The 16,632-nt window shown below is 45.2% G+C and overlaps 2 protein-coding genes and 2 pseudogenes across 2 annotated transcripts; 3 read left to right on the top strand and 1 right to left on the bottom strand.

Moving 5' to 3' along the window:
• Positions 1-4,555: 4,555 nt before the first annotated feature.
• LOC133904352 (RING-H2 finger protein ATL65-like) lies at positions 4,556-6,443 on the bottom strand. Its single transcript, XM_062345819.1, has one exon. The coding sequence runs from the start codon at positions 6,345-6,347 to the stop codon at positions 5,139-5,141; it is 1,209 nt and encodes a 402-aa protein (XP_062201803.1). The 5' UTR covers positions 6,348-6,443; the 3' UTR covers positions 4,556-5,138.
• Positions 6,346-8,362, top strand: LOC133904608 (E3 ubiquitin-protein ligase At1g63170-like; annotated as a pseudogene).
• Positions 8,363-13,456: 5,094 nt separating this feature from the next.
• Positions 13,457-15,304, top strand: LOC133904609 (protein VACUOLELESS GAMETOPHYTES-like; annotated as a pseudogene).
• A 752-nt stretch (positions 15,305-16,056) lies between these two features.
• Positions 16,057-16,380, top strand: LOC133904610 (probable inorganic phosphate transporter 1-12). Its single transcript, XM_062346084.1, has one exon. The coding sequence runs from the start codon at positions 16,057-16,059 to the stop codon at positions 16,378-16,380; it is 324 nt and encodes a 107-aa protein (XP_062202068.1).
• Positions 16,381-16,632: the final 252 nt, after the last annotated feature.

Genomic DNA, 16,632 nt, shown 5'->3' on the forward strand with positions numbered 1-16,632 from the left:
ATAACCTTATACCGGCAACATAATCACGAACATTATGGGATGGTAAGCCTTTAGTGAGCGACGCCGCAAGCATTAACTCGGTATTTATATGCTTGACCCTGATAGTTTGATCCTGAATTCTACCTTTCACAACATAATGTTTAATGTCGATATGGTTGGCATTACCACTCGACTCAGAAAAACTGCGTAAGTGGTTTTAAAATACTATCTACCGCTCTTAATTCGGATATAAAGTTCTTTAGCCATACAGTCTGCTTGGTAGTCTCATAACATGCTATAAACTCAGTTTGCATCATTGATGATGTCGTAAGTGTTTGTTTGGAGCTTTTCCATAAGATACCTCCTTCAGTGAGGGTGAGGATAAAACATATCATGAATTTCCTTAGTATCCACACACCTTGCAAACAAATTCTTAAACATGAGCATGTAGTACTTAGTGCCTTGTGAATATCAAAGGACTTTCTTAACGGATTTTCAGTGCTCCAATCCTAGATTTGACTGATATCTGCCAAGTATCCCGGTTAAGAAAACTAAAAATATGGCGTGTTCATAATGCTTATGACAGCTGAAGTATAAGGAACTGACTTCATATGATCAATTTCATAATGGTTCCTCGAACATCGCATATCAAAATGTCCCAAACTTATTACCCTTAACAGTAGGAGCAGGTGAGGCATAGCACTTATGCATATTGTATTTCTTCAGTACTCTGTTCATATATGCCTTTGGACCTATCTCGGTGAACATCAATACAAAGAATGTAAAAGCTTCATCGAGATCCTTCTTATGACTAAGATGGTGAATTCTCCTCTTCTAAACTTTATTTAAATGTAGTTGTCAATTTCCTTGTGATATGAACCAAAACGAAAAGAATCATTAGTTGAGTTTTATCATAACCAATGCATTCTCTTTGAGCCTTGCTTTGAAAGTTTTGATGTTTCTCTTAGAGTCACGTTTTGTTTTGTAGACCCATTTATAGCCTACTGTTTTGGTTCCGTTGGGAATTTATGCTAAATCCCATTCATCTTTATTTCTTAGAGACTTTAATTCAACATTCATGGCGTAAAGCCATTCAAGCGAATACTCTTTATATGAGTTGGGATATTGTGGGACTGTTGAGACTCATCGTTAGGTACTTCATTATGAATTTCAGACACCCCAATAACTCCCCTTCAATTTTATGCAGAGAAGTCTAAAGGGTGGAAAATCACTTCCTTAATGAGACACTCTATTTTTCCCTTCGAAACTTGACCTAAAAGATAATACCATAGTTTCAAATAAGTCTCATTATTCATATCACAAACATTTAGAGATATCAAGAATTTAAGCTTAATGATACAACTATTGTCTCCAAAATTACATTAATAACAATAATTGTCCAATGAAGAAACTAAAGTAAAATTCCTCCTGATGGAAGGAACATAAAAAAATTATTAATGTAGTTTCTTCTTAAAATTTATAATCCCCTTTGAATTTTTTCTTGCTAGGGCCGCCAACGTTATGCACATAATTATTATTTTTAGCCCTTGGCCTCTACTACTGTTGGACACACATCGCGATCAAGTCGCTCTTGGTCCACTTCTCTTTCTGAGTGTTGTAGTTGATTTTAAAAGAAGAAAACTCAAGAGGAAGATATGTTATAATAAAATAGATAAGAAAACCCTAAGATATCTTCATGTACATGCCCTTGAGCTTGGCATTCATGTCTGTTATCATCATAATATGCTCTCTAAAGCTGCATGACTCATCATACTTAGTGCTTTAAAGTCTTTGAATGAGCGTACTGGCATAAACTTTGGAGGTGCATTTGAATTGCTCCTCTACAGACGCCAAGTACGTTTTAGCAGTATCTGAGTAAGGGATTACCCCCTTATCGCAACTGAGATATAATTCTTCATAACCATCAGAGACAAATGGTTCGACCGCTCCACTTCTCAGCAATATCATCATAAGTTTTCTTAAGTTTATCGTAATTCTCCACACCAACAGTGAGAGCAGTGAGTGCGTTAATCCTTATTGCATAATCAAGGACCAGAACGCCAAGTACAACCGTTAATTTAGCTTTCCAAGCGAGAAAATTGTTTCCCGTGAGATGTTCTATGCTGTCAATTGTGACAGCAACAGAAGAAGCGTTAAGAGTAGAAGGGGAAAGATTGGGCTAGATTAGAACATTATCATGATGTAATATTTGCACGAAATTAATCCTACGTTGGTCTGATTAAAATCATGCAAAACTCACAAAAGTTTAATTCCAGTCCGTATCACCGTTGGACAGAGAACGGATTTTTTTTAAATAAATACATAAATGATACATAATTATAATCAATGTTAGTCATGAAGTAATTATGGACCTATATAAAATTAATCATAAAATTTAGCGCATGATTGCAAACAATGTTGGTCAGTATGCAACCACGGTAAAAAATAACACAAAATTCTCTAAATAAATTTTCCGTTGGTTCCAATTAATTCATAAATTTTAGTGCATAAAATGTCATAATTTTAGGCCATGTTAGTCAATTAAATAAATGCATAACAGAAAAACAATAAGTTCACTGGAAAAATCACTTTAGATTCAATTCTGGGCTATTTATATATCAAGAAATCCAATGCATAAAAGATAAAAGCGTTAGAAATCACTGAACATTCAATTTAAATAAGAAACCCAGTCTTTGGGCCCGAAAGGGGCTGCTCGGCACAACTCCATACCATGCGCGAGCCTGACCTCTAGTGCAGCACAGCAGCACGTATAGGCGCTAACCCGAACTCCTTAACCCGTGAACATGGCCTGAGAACGTGACCCAACTGCTTGCACACTTGCCCACTTATCGTGTCGGCCTGGCCAACAGGCCCGTTCTTCGCGCTGTCTTGTGTGAGATCTCGACCATTAATCCTCATCTGACGACTCCCGAGACGTTTCGCCAGAAAAAAACCATGCGGCGTTAAGGAACCCTAACCCATTTTCACGTCACCCCCTCTGAAAACAATGGTGAAAGAGAGAGAGAGAGAGGCGAGGTGCGGCAACGATGCAATGGAGCGTCGTGAGAAGGTAGCTGGCGGCACCATCGATTTAGAAGGGAGGGAGAAGAACGACGCTGCCGTAGATCCACCTGTCGACGCACGCATGAGGCGAAGCCATGCGTGTCCCTATCGGTGGATCTGCGATGGTGCCCATCGCACGCGGCAAAAAGGAATGCCACCCCCAACTAGGAACTGACGCACATGCATGAGGTGGCGACAACGTTATGGTGGCTCAAGAAGACCCAAAGGATCCGTGTGCAATAAGGGTCTTAGAAGATGAACACATCGGAGAGGAAGGTCTTGAAGCTTCGGTGGCCTCATCAATCGATAGAAAGAGCATATGGTCGCTTTCTTCTCATGCAATAGGGTTCGAGATTTCAACATTTAGGGGTGATTTGGGGCAAGATGTGGTCATCTAGGGTTTTGGGTTTGGGAATTTCCCATTGGGTAGTCTCAAGATTTGGCGTTAGGGTTTGAAAATTAGGGAGGGGGGGGGGGGGGGAGGGATTCGAGTAGAACCTTTTGGTTCTATCAAAATTTGATTGTTTCCTCTCCTTCTTGATCCTACCTGATCTTAATGATCCCCATCCGAGCCCCTAGCCACACAAACACTCATGATGCATAAGAACCATCCAATCCGAGCTTAATTCATAACAAATTGCCTCTGATCTGATACAAAAAGGACCCAAAACATCTTAAATCCACAAATAAAGTTGAATACATGTCTATTCTATCAATGTTAGGCACTGATTCCAAGTTAATTAGGGTTGATCTTGTTTAACCGAACCTAATTCACTCTAGTCTAATTCGAAACAATGCTAATGCATAAACAATTAGTACTTAATCATGCTTAATTGACAACAATAGTTCTAAACCTTAACTAATTTGGGTCTAATTAATGTGAGCCGAGGCTAATTGCCATAAAAATGAAACCAATTGGGCTAATGTCATTTAAATGGCATAAATAAAACCTTAATTGGATTTAAACATAACTGATTCAAGCATAAACACATGATTAGTGGGTCCAATCTGAGCTAGATCGACTTTGATACTAAATATTAGATCCTAAGGTTTATCTAGTTGACATGAAAACCTAGCTCATGTAGTTGAACACTCTACAATGTGAGCGTATGTGCATACCAGAGCCCATTGATGCCATGAGTGATGGATGAGGTGTTGTCGATGTGGATGAGTTGATGCATCCTCTCAGTACAGTGTCGACGTGATGTATATGCTCGTCGATGAAGGCAACTAGATGTAGATGTGTGGCAGTGGTGGCAATCTTCACCCCATCATCAGCACAATTAGGATCGGTTAGGGTTTAGAGTGAGGGAGAGGTTGTTGAAAATTTTGTGAGATTGATCCTTCTGCCGCCAGACCCCCTTATCAATTATATAATGTTGCACGATGAGATCGCAACTAATGTGGTGATTGCACCCTGATCAGAGCGTGTACACGAGGGATGTAGTCTCCCTAGGACTCGATCTCTAGTTGAGCTACGCGAGGAAAACCAAGATAAATTCCAACATTTAGACCTCTCAAAATGCCCAAGATATAATAAACAATGTAATGTGCCATCATTTTTTTTTACATGTCGAAAACAAAAAGGCCGAGCTGGAGAACAAACAAGCCGTCCCCTTGTACGAGCCGTCCGACGAGAAATCGAAGGCTCCACGTGGCCGAGCACTGGAGACCGTTCGTTTTCTGATCGGACGGCTGAGACATGCATTTGGGAAAATTTGGACGGACTCACGGACCCCAACAGAAACAAAATTTGGACGCTGCGGAGCTTTGAAATTTCGAACCAAACCAAGCCAGTGGCACTGTGGCAGAGAGAGAGTGTGTGTGAACGCAGCCAGTGAGAGAGAGGAGAGAGAGTGTGTGAGAACGCAGCCAGTGAGAGAGAGAGCTGTGCCAGTGCCGCGCTGCAGGAAGCGGCACCACTCGCTCTGGGCAGTGGGCACACGTCCTCCCGCCATTAAAACCGCGGCAGGGCCTCGCATTTATCGCGCCATTACTGCCCGCCCCCCTCTCCACGCAGGCCCACCACGACCACCACAGCAACAAGCCAAGATCCGCTCACCGCGCGCGGTGGTCTCACCGTCGGCGGCCGTGGGTCAGCGGCTGAGCCGGTCCGGCGAGAGCAGCGCCTCGGGGTCCCCGCACCGGAGCCGGCTCGACGCGGCGGTCGCGCGGCTCCGCCTCGCCGCGGCGAGGATGGACGGGGGCTCGGAGGCCAGCGACATGAAGAACCCGCTCCCGCCCCCGGGGCCGCGGCGGCGGGAGAAGGGGGACGACTTGGCCGCGGCGGAGCGGTACGAGCGGAAGGAGAAGACGCGGGCGGCGGCCGAGCCTCCCCCGCCACCGAACGGGGACGGCCACCGCTTGCTCCACAAGCTGCGGCTGCGGGAGGCTGCGCCGTCGGCGGCGGACACGCGGTAGCGCCAGGGAGGGGACGCCGTGGACGCGGCCTCGACGGCGAGGCTGCGCTCGAAGCCGAAGGAATAGGAGCGCTTGAGCAGGAAGTCCCGCGGGCTGAGCTGGTCCGGGCTGGCCGGCGCGATCTCCGGCAGGGCGCCGGCGCCGTCGGGAGGGGGCGGCGGGACAGGGTGGAAGAAGAGGAGGTCGTCGAGACTGGGGCGCACGCGTCGGGCGGCGCGGAGCGGGGACGCGACGGGCGGGGGGAGCGCGACGGCAGCACGGCAGAGCGGGCAGGACGCGTGCGCGCGGAGCCAGACGTCGATGCAGTCGGCGTGGAAGGCGTGCCCGCAGAGCGGCAGGGCGCGGAGCTCGTCGCCGTCGGCGAACTCCAGCAGGCACACGGCGCAATCCCGCGCCGCGCCCGAGCCGCGCGCCGCGGCGGCGGCGGCCAGGAACTGCGCCGACGGCAGCGACTTGATGGCCGCGTCGTCGAGGCCGTAGTAGGGCGAGAAGGTGTGGTAGTAGTTGTCGTACGTGGTGAACGACGCGAAGGAGTCGCCTCCGCCGGCGGAGGGGGAGCCTGGGATCATCAGCAGCCGCAGCCGCCGGCGCCGGCGCCACCGCCGCCGGGCCGCCCGGAACACGCGATTCACCAGCCGCGCGTACAGCACCACCATCAGCGCCGCCCCCACCACCGCAAGCATCGCGATGAGCGGTGGGCTCAGGCTCCCGCCTCCTCGCCTCCCATCAGCTACCGCCCTTACCACCGCCGCCGCAGACGGCTCCGGCGCTGGCGCAGGCCCCGGCGACGCGACCGCGCAGGGAGAAGGCGGCGAGCTGATGACGCCAGAAAGCGACGCGACGGACGGAGCAGGGGCCGGCGCCGGAGACGGGGACGGCGGCATGGTGTTCTCGGCGCTGCCTCTGTCTCTCCCCCCTGTCAACTGTCACTGCGGGTCAGTGCGCAGGAGCTGGAGGAGAGCACATGGTGCGGCGGCAATAGCAGCTGCTGCTAGTGAAAGTGAATCCGAGGCAACGGCGCGGCATGATGCCAAATTCATTTTCTCGGAGGGGCTGTTTGGTCAGGGGCGGAGGGATCTGGTTAAATTTTAGTCGTGTTATGATAATTTAGTTGATCAAAAAATTTCTATAGTGTTTATGATTAAATGTTAGGTGGCTGTTCACCAAATATTTTGACCGACCAAATTTTGGTTTGACTTCAAATCAAACGCTATTTTGATAATCAAAATTTGGCATTACTTTGATTAAACCTCTAGCCAAGTTTTAGGTAAAAAACAAACAGTCTCAGAATTCCTTTTCTAATCTGCTCGATTAGATCTCAGAATTCCTTTTCTTCATCACGCTTCCTAATCTGCTCGATTTCAGGCTTCGTGTGAACCTGGGCGAGTTTAGGGTCCGGGGGTTTTGCCATTAAAATTTTAGCCTATTTGATTATAATATCATCCAAGTCAATGATATATGTGATCATATGAGTCTATAACTGTGGATTAGAGTGATAAATAAGTGAAGTTGATTTTTAAAGATAGCAAATCATCAATTGGCCAAGAGGGGAAAAATTGGGGACCAGACTAGTAGTGGGCTTAGACCTGGTAGTGGACGAGAGCTAAAAATAGATTGATTAACGCTATGACGGATAGACCTAATGATGGAAACGTCGGCCGAGATACACACATAGAAGAAATTTGAAAGTAAACCTTTAGAGCATCTCCAACAACACATCCATATTTTACTATTTATATCTTTATATGGATTACTATCTATAAAGATTTTTCATCCATATTACTCTACCACTCCAACATCACATCCATATTTCATCCTCCATATTCTCTCTTTCATTTTTTTAATAGTATTCTATAACTAATAATATATTCGTAACGACTATATTTTTGTAACGACTATTTTTTCAACGGATATTTTTTTAACGGTTATTTTTTCAACGGCTATTTTTTCAATGGCTATATTTCTAACGGATATTTTTCCAACGGCTATATTTCTAACAGCTATTTATTCAATAGATATTTTTCTAACGGCTATTTTTTAACGGCTATATTTCCAACGGCTATCTCCCTCTCTTTGCATTTTATTCAGAAGAAAAGTGGATACTTTACATGCCATTGCAAATTCAGAATCATCAGGAGATGTCACTGGCTCACTACGAAGATGAGCTGTTCAAAATTAGAGACCAACCACAAGCATGGAAACTAAATACCACCCAAATGAGATCCTGGAACTACCAATGCAAACATAACAAATATGATAACCAAGATCAATGCTACAACGGACTCGGCAAACCACTCAATAAAAGCTATGAAGTACAGCGGTCTAAAATCCAGTACACCACCTTGGAATTGAGCCTCCACACCTCCACCTCCTTTTTTTAATCAGCCGCACAACTCTTTCCCCTTCTCTCTGTGAGCTCTCTTTCCCAGTTCTCTCTTCCTCACACAATACGCATCCACCTTTAATCCGCCCGCCGGAGCGGCCGTCAAACGGACGAACAGTGCTCCCTCACTTCCGCTTCTCCGTCGCTCAGGGGTGCAGCGCGGCTGCTACGGAGGAGCGGGTGCCGGCCGACCTGGACGATGCGGGAGCTGTCGCTGCTGGTGCGGGAGGCCGCGGCGGAGCAGCTGGAGGAGCGGCAGGCCGGCTGGGCCTACTCCTGCCCCGTGCTGGCCCTCGACCTTCTCTGAACCTCGTCTTCATCCTCGTTTCCGCCGTCGTGCTCGTGCTCAGCCTCAACGAGAGCCCCTCCATGCCGCTCCGCTTCTGGATCGCCGGGTATGCCCCCCAGTGCATCGTCCACATGGTCTGCGGGGAGATAGACGGGCGTCCGGATGGTGGCGGGAAGCGCGCGGCCGAGCGACGATTGGAGGATGGCGTGCGGGAAGAAACCCGCTAGATCTGGCGTGCGGGAGGGAGAGGATAGCGTGGCCGGCAAAATAGCGTGAGCAATAGCGTGTTTGTTGGAGCATGTTTTTTGCGCTGTGGACGCCATTTTGATGATAGAGGGCGCGATAGCGTCTCTTTTGAAGATGCTCTTAGAAAGTTTGACGGCACCGACTCTGGAACCGCAAACAAAAAAGGATCGCATGGAGTATGTCTAAAAAATAATAATCCACAAAACGCTAAATGATTTTACTTCGAATATTAGAAATTGCTTTATATTGGTCAAATTTGTCGTTGTTGCATGAACTCCGGGATCCATACTATCTACATCGATACTCCTCGGGCTTCCACGATTTTTCACTCTTTTCCCTCCACAAACAAGTTCATTTCATTTCGATGATTGTTGAGTCAAATGAATTGTTCATAAGTTAGGTTCATTTGTGAGAAGAAAAAAAAAAAGAATAGTACTTGCACGTGCATGTGGATTTGCCTTTTTGCTTCCCATTAAAACTCAACGAACTTTTAATTACTAAATATCTCGAGCCGGGACTAGCGAGAGAAAAAAAATCAAAACCATGAATTTTCAAACTAGAGATGGGGACTTTTAATTGACACTGAAAACTTCAAAAAACGTGAACTTTGTGGTTGGTAAAATATAACTTTTAATTGGTACTAAAGAACATTCAAAACATGAACTTTCAATTTTTAGAGAACAAACTTTCAAATCGAGAGTGGTGAAGAACGACGGAGGTTCCCGGAGTCAAAGAACAAGACCTAGTTTTTGTTGTTTTATAATTTCTTTATTTCTCAGAGACCACTATGTAATATGGAGATGTATTGCTTTCAAGTTTAATATAATCCAGCCCTCTTCGAAAAAATTATTTGTGGGACAAAAACACTTGCATGTGCATGTTTCTAGATAAATCTGTGCGTGCACATGGTTCTGAATTTTCTTACTCTGATTTTTTTTTTATAGTACGGATGACACGTGCTCACACCATCACATGTGCACACAATACTTACTTATATATGAGTGTATCTCCTACTAAACACTTATAAGACTACTCCCAATACTAAAGCATAGCACGGTTTCTTATGTTACCACATCACATTGATACAGCAGTAAACACATCTTATCAAGTGCATTGTTTCTATGGTTGGCACATCTAATAAATATGACTCCCTCATAATCTGTCTAGGAGATTATGATAGCATCTATGATGTCGTGGTATAATTATATCTTTCATAAGATACTGCTATCTCTTCTCTCTTCTTTAATTATTTAACACGTTAATAATAAATCATACATGATACCTCATTTATGTACATGATACCCTACACTAAGAATAGCCTAATATTACAGTTGAAAGCATTCACGCGTGTAATTTGTGGAGTAAGTTGTGGTTCAGAATTTTCTTACTCTGCAAGTAAGATCATCTCCAACAGCTACCTTAAATCTTCATCATCAAAATACTATTACAGCATCCCCTATCACTATTACAATATCCCCTATCCCTAACACTGTAGCAGTACTGTATCACTGAATAGAGGATCTGTTGGAGATAGATTTCTAGTGCTACAGTATACGCAAAACACTGTAGCACCAGAATTCTCAAATTTGGAGACTCCGTTGGAGATGACCTAATACATCTAACTTGTGGGTTTGTTTTCCCCACGGGCTATGAAAAAGGCCCAATTATTCCAGACGCCGAGAAAGGGGCCAGCGCGCAGGCAGCAGCGCTCCACCTCCTCGCCTTGGCCGCCGCGCCCTAGATCCTATTCAGAATCAGAACTCGAGTCAGGTCCATGGTTCACGTTACCGACCGGAGGTCGGTTACCGACCTCCGGCGGTAACCGAAAAACCGCGGTAACCGCGATTACCGGTCAAAAATTCAAAAAAATTCAGAGAAAATTCATTCAGCAAATTTTAAATTTTTGCGAAAAAATCATGTTTTTGCCCTCTCGGTAACCGAGCGGTTTGGGTCGGTTACTGAGCGGTTTGGGTCGGTTACCGAGCGATTTTCTCGCATTTTTGATTCGGTCGGTTACCGAGCGGTTTGGCTCGGTAACCGCTCGGTTTTCTCGATTTATCGAATTTCAGCGCAGTTCAACAAAAAACCTAAAAAAGGGTTCAATCTTGTAAAATCAATAACTAATTCATCCGAGCTTCAAATCAAGTGAAACAAATTTTGTTGGCTTCCTTGTAACATGATCTATATGATAAAAGTATTTATACTCATAAAAAAGTTCAAAATTTTCTGTGAGAAATTTTATTTGTTAAACCAAGGTAAATGCATAGTTTACTCTTTGCTAATCCAAAAATCATGAAACTAATTTTTTTAGTCTTCTTAGATGATCCTATATCTTTTAAAAATATATGAACTCATGAATTAGTTATTGTAACATGCATGATTGTGTAAATGTGTTGCGACTAGATTAATTCATAACTGACCCATCACACCTTAAAAATTAGTGAAACCACTTTCATTAGCTTATTTATATTATTATTTACGTAGAAAAAATAATAGTAGACATGAAAAAATTAATTACAGTGATGTTTCTTAACATATTCACTTTATGCTTGTGAACTTTGTAAAAATCATAGAGAATTTAATAAAACTCTAAATAAAGTGAAATCAATTTTAAAGGTTCTCTTAAAATACGTTTTATACAAGAAAAATATGTGTTTGCATGTTACACTTTTGCTTAACGTGAGTTAATAATTGAGCCGCACACTTCAATTTTTTTCATTTTTTTCAAACTTTCTCCCTATAGAATATGATGCAAACGATATTATTTTTGAAATTTTTTTCACAGAAGTTCTTAGAATTGTGTCTAGTTTTTTTTAAGATTTTTTTTGAATTTTTTTAAAGTTTTTTTATTTTTTCGAATTTTTTGAATTCAAATTTCGGTTACCGAGCGGTTTTTGAAATCGGACCGGATCGGAAAGGTCGGTAACCGCGATTTTTGAGCGGTTACCGACGGTTTTTTGAACCCTGGTCAGGTCAAGCCTATTCAGTATCCAGTCCTCCACAACCTGCATATTTTTGCCATTTTGCGACATGGACAATATAATCTGAGAGAAAGCCAGTTTCAGTAGTAGTAGTACTTTGGTAGTTTACTGATTACTGAACACTGAAAATGACTTTAGTTTTCGAATTGACGCAATTCTAGTTGTCAAATATGGACCATTGAGTTGTGTCTTGAACTCTTGATTACGTGGAACAATGGTGAAAACAAACAGTGAATATGGCTGCCCTGTCTCAAGAATCAAGACAGGCAACTGTTTCATGAGAAAATGGTTCAGTGAAAAGTATTTGAGGACAATATGCTTCGACAACGCCTAAAATATCTGACTGGGAAAGCACTTGACATCCTTGGTAGCTAAATTTCTGTTCCATTTTACGATTTGGTGCTGCCATATTCCTGTCACGCCAAGTCGCATATGTGTGCAAATTGCAATGTGCAGGGAATGGGAAGCCTTAGGGGACCAGGGATTTCAATTTTATTTTATAAATTTTTTCGTTTATCGGTGAAAAGACTGAAATTCATGAAATTTCGTCGAAATTTCGGTCATTTTTCGTTCTCTGCTCCGTGGGTTTCATATATCAGTGAAAGAAAGTTTCAGAATAAAGTATTTCGTTCACCACTGAAATTCGCAAAATTTCGCCGAAATTTCGGTGAAATTTTAATCCCTGAGGGGGACATTCTCAGCTTCATCTGCATCAGCCACTGCATATGCGATGCATCCTGTGATCTGACTCAACATGGAATCCGCACCGTTATATGCTGCACTGCACTCGTCAGAGTTTGGAGTCATGCATAACACTATTCTCCTTAATCTTGGTTCCTAACAAAAAGGTCTCTCAGGTTGGCCATTGGCCTCTTACTTTTGGGAAAGAACTGAGAATCAGGATAAAACAGACACATCAGTGCCCCCTAGGTAGCTATAACTCTGCTTTGTAATGTTCTTTATGCGATCTAATATCAGTCTCCCTGCATTATTACATAGCCTTACTCTTTTCCTGACTTTTTGACATACAAACAGATGAGGGCAATATTCCAATCCCAGAATCAATTCCTTGCTTAATCTTGATCGAGGAGCACCGTGAACAGTCTGATTGAAAGTTTATCGCGACATTCGATCCAGGTAAAGATCAGACGCTCGAACTCTTCATCAGAAATGACCAAAGCAAATCTGGCATAACAGCTTCATGTTTTTTAGACTGAAAAGTTCAGAATATCTTTATTTAGTTTCCACGCTTGAATACTGAACTGTTTTTTTCTCTCGAACACATAGGAGAGCTACATATCATTAGATTAAGGTTAGATGCGTGCCACACAAAAAAACTACGACCTCAAACAGAAAACTCAACCTAGCAGCAAACTCAACCCCTTCGTTCCCGCCTTTCCTCAGAAGCGGGCCTGTATGAAAATCTCGATGAAAAGCAGTGTTATCCTTAGGCTGACCACCATCAAAGACGCAGCGGTTGCGATGTTTCCAAATAGATCATGTCACCAGGATAACCAAAGAATTGAGCCCCTTGCGAGCACCCTTATGAGTTCCATGCTGCGTGTTTCGCCACCAATCTTAGAAACCGTATTCAAGGTCATGTGGCGCCAGAGTGTAATACCTAGTCCATGTAAAAGAATTTGTGCGAACTGAACTGTAATATCTAGTCCATGTAAAAGAATGCTACAAAATATATCAACATTAATCCTTGTGTGTTCTGACAACAGCATTATTTACTGGCATCAGAAATCAAAAACACACTTTTTGCACAATCCGTGACACTGACATGAAAAAAGCATAACTTCAGACATACCGAAGAATGTCGCCATTGAATTTCAACATGTCGATAATGTCACAATAATTTTAGACATTTGTTCCCATGCACCATAACCCTATATCCCTCGCTAATTCCTGCCTGCCTGCGCAAGCGATTCTCGCGGCACCCAAATCCCAGATAACAACAGTTTTCTTTTCAGTCTGTTGGGGACATTCCAATACTATTCTCTCATGTAATCTGGAATTTGTGCGCTCTTATCCTCTGCTCTCCCTCCATCATGACGACAAGAACAACAAGGAGATAACTGAAATCGAGAAATGGATGTTTCTGAACTGGTTAAAAGGGAAAGCTGTGTAGGATTAGCAGCTGGGTTAAGACAAGAACCGGAATAATTTGACGTTGGAGGGCAAAGAGGGAGGAACAAATGCCTGCACCAACAAAGAGTGAGATGCCTTGTGCTGTCCCAGTGACAAACCGTCGCTGCAGTTGGAAATTGTGGTTGCAGCCTGCAGCAAGTGAAGTGCGCTTGCACAACTACAAGTTCTAGGCATGTCTCGTCAGGCAGCCTTCTTTTCCTCAGACCAGCCTTGGTGTATGAACTTGTCGAGCAGATAGCATAGCACTGCTCTAATTTTTGCGACAACCACAATTTCTCCAAAATATGGGAAACATTGGGATTCCTCTACAATTCCTATCGATATAATCTGTTCCAAAAAGGATTTTTTTAGACCACAATCTCTTATGGTGCATAATATTTTCTCCCTTTAAACAGAAATATTGACCATCCATGATCATAGTGGGTTTGATACTTCCAATCCAAAAACTGCAAGAATCATAAACATCTAAAATCCAAAGAAAAAGTACTACTCCTAGAATATATTCCATTCCTACGACACCCTTCTTCTCCAAGCCTACAACCAAAGCCTCTCTCTCTCTCTCTCAAGAAGAGTAGAACATACACGGGTAATAGTACCAGCTCGGAGACATTCGATCGGGAGGGTGGCTGCCTCTGCCCGGCGGCGACGAGGTACGGCGAGGTGGTGCACTTCAGCCACCCGCAGCACCGGCTGCGGCTGGAGCACCTGGACACGCCGTTCCGGTGCGACGGCTGCCGCGAGGTGGGCATCGGCGCGCGCTTCCGCTGCCCCGTCCCGGGCTGCGACCACGACCTGCACCGCCAGTGCGCGCTCCCGCTCTCCCCGCCGCCGCCGCCGCTCCGCCACCCGTTCTACCCGAGCTGCACGTTCACCTTCCTCGCGCGTGCCCCCCGGCCCGCCCGGGTCGCGCTACTGCAACGCCTGCGGCCGCGGTGTGGCCGGCTACGTCTACCACTGCCGCTCCTGCGGCTTTGACCTGCACCCCTGCTGCGCCGCGCTCCCTCACGCGCTCGACGCCGGCAGCGGTGTCAAGCTGTACCTGCACCCCGACTCCAAGTCCAAGGCAGCGGGTGCGTGCCACCGCTGCGGACACCGCGGCCGCAGCTGGAGCTACCGGAGCCAGTGCAAGAGCTATAGCCTCCACGTGGCCTGCGTCATGGACATGCTCGTCGAGAGTTGGCACAGCGTCGGCCGCCACAAGGGTGTTGGCGGTGGCGGAGGAGGAAGCAACGTGAATGTGTACGACGGCGGGCTGTTGGTGGCGGGGAGCGGTGGGTACAGGGTGCCTGCGATCAGGGGCGCGGCGAAGAGCAGCCACGCGAGCAGGGGAGGGTCGTACTGGGGGAGGAGGAAAGGCAAGGTGAAGCGCTGCTGCGAGATCGCGAGGTTCGCGGCGCAGGTGGTCATCTCGGCGGTGCTCGGCGACCCCACCGCGCTCATCGCCGGCGTCATAGGCTCGCTCATAGCGCGGTGACATCTGTCGCCGGCGCCGGAGCAGGAGGGAGCCGAAAGCATGAAACGTGTAGGATTACTGTGTACGTGCGCTGCAATGCGTGCATGCACGGCCATGTCGATACTTCGTGTTGAATTACTGAACAGTAAAAATCAGTGATAACATGTTGGTCCAAGCCGTAGAATCATTTTATGGTAAGATATTTTGGTGAATCTCTGCTACTTAAAACACGAATGTCTTCCTGTGTCGTGTCCTTCTCGTCCTCCCGCAGTTTATAAGATTAATATTTAAGTGAATCCTTTTTATCAAACAAGAATATTTTCAGCTTGTCAAATTAATATTATAATAGATCCGGGTTACATTCAACTTTTGGACTTAGGGCGTGTTTGGATTCGGCCCTAGCTCGCCCCGCCAAACCATCGGCTCGTCAAATCTTGGATGAAGGATTCGACCGCTGTGGATTTGACCCCACATAAGTGCAAATTAACACCGGCGCGGGTGAGAAACCACGGGCGCACCAACGCGTGAGTGCCGAACCAAGGAGCAGCCCTCGCGAGCGTTGGCGTGCCAATTTTGGAAGGCGAGCGTCGGCTATGAACCAAACGAGCCCTTAATTCCAGGGTTACAAAATTTCTGTATATATTGCCAATCAAGTTTCAATTTTTATCTACTGATGATGTTCTTTTTTTAAAAAAAAAACTGCTGCTGGTGTTTAGTTTTTTGGAATTATATAGATGATGTGCAGTTTAACAGATGCCAACGTTGTTAATGGTTATATACGGTGGGATGGTCCCCTCACGACCTCTTTTCCTTCCCAACAATTTTCGCTGAGTGTTCTCGTGCTTTTTTATGTATATTATTCTTTGCCTCTATGGCATATTTATACTTCTATATAATTTATCAGTTGTGGTTAATCTAGAAGATCTCCACTATCCATCCGACTTGATCTAACCGTTCACGTGCAAAATTAGATCCCATTTTTATTCATGAAATACCATCCATCACCAATTATTTGCCTTTCATACTAAATGTCTCTTTCCATATACATTAGCTCCTACATAAGCTCGATCGGAAGAGCGTCTATGGTATGACGTTGCTACTCGTGGTGATATGCTCCATTGTGTCTGGTCTCTCCTTCTCGCACACACACACCAGCAATATAGCCTTGCTCTACTTCTTCTACTTCTGGTTCGGATTTGGCATCGGAGGTGACTACCCGTTGAGCACTATCATCATATCCGTGTACTCCAACAAGAAGACTCGTGGCGGGTTCATTGCCGCCATCTTCGCCATGCAAGGCTTCGACATCCTCGCCGGTGACATCATCACGCTCGTCATCTCCACAACGTTTTGTAAGGCATTCTCGGCGCCAGTGTGCCTGGTCAACACCGTGGCGTCCACTGTGCCGTAGGCCGACTACATGTGGTGCATCATCCTCATGCTTGGCGGGGCGTCAGCGATACTAATTGTCGCTGTATAGAATAAAGTTTCCCCTGCCAGGGGTTCGCATAAGGGAGTACTAGCTGACGGTAGATATTTTTTTAAAGATCGTGATCCTATCGTGCGACCAGGCAAGGCTCCTGCGACTAGCCCTCTGGTCGCAGAGGTAAGCCATGCGACCAGCCTCACTAGTCGTAGGGTAAATATTTCATCTTAACCTATC

The sequence above is a fragment of the Phragmites australis genome, chromosome 22 (assembly GCF_958298935.1).
Source record: "Phragmites australis chromosome 22, lpPhrAust1.1, whole genome shotgun sequence".
In the NCBI taxonomy this organism is placed as follows: domain Eukaryota; kingdom Viridiplantae; phylum Streptophyta; class Magnoliopsida; order Poales; family Poaceae; genus Phragmites; species Phragmites australis.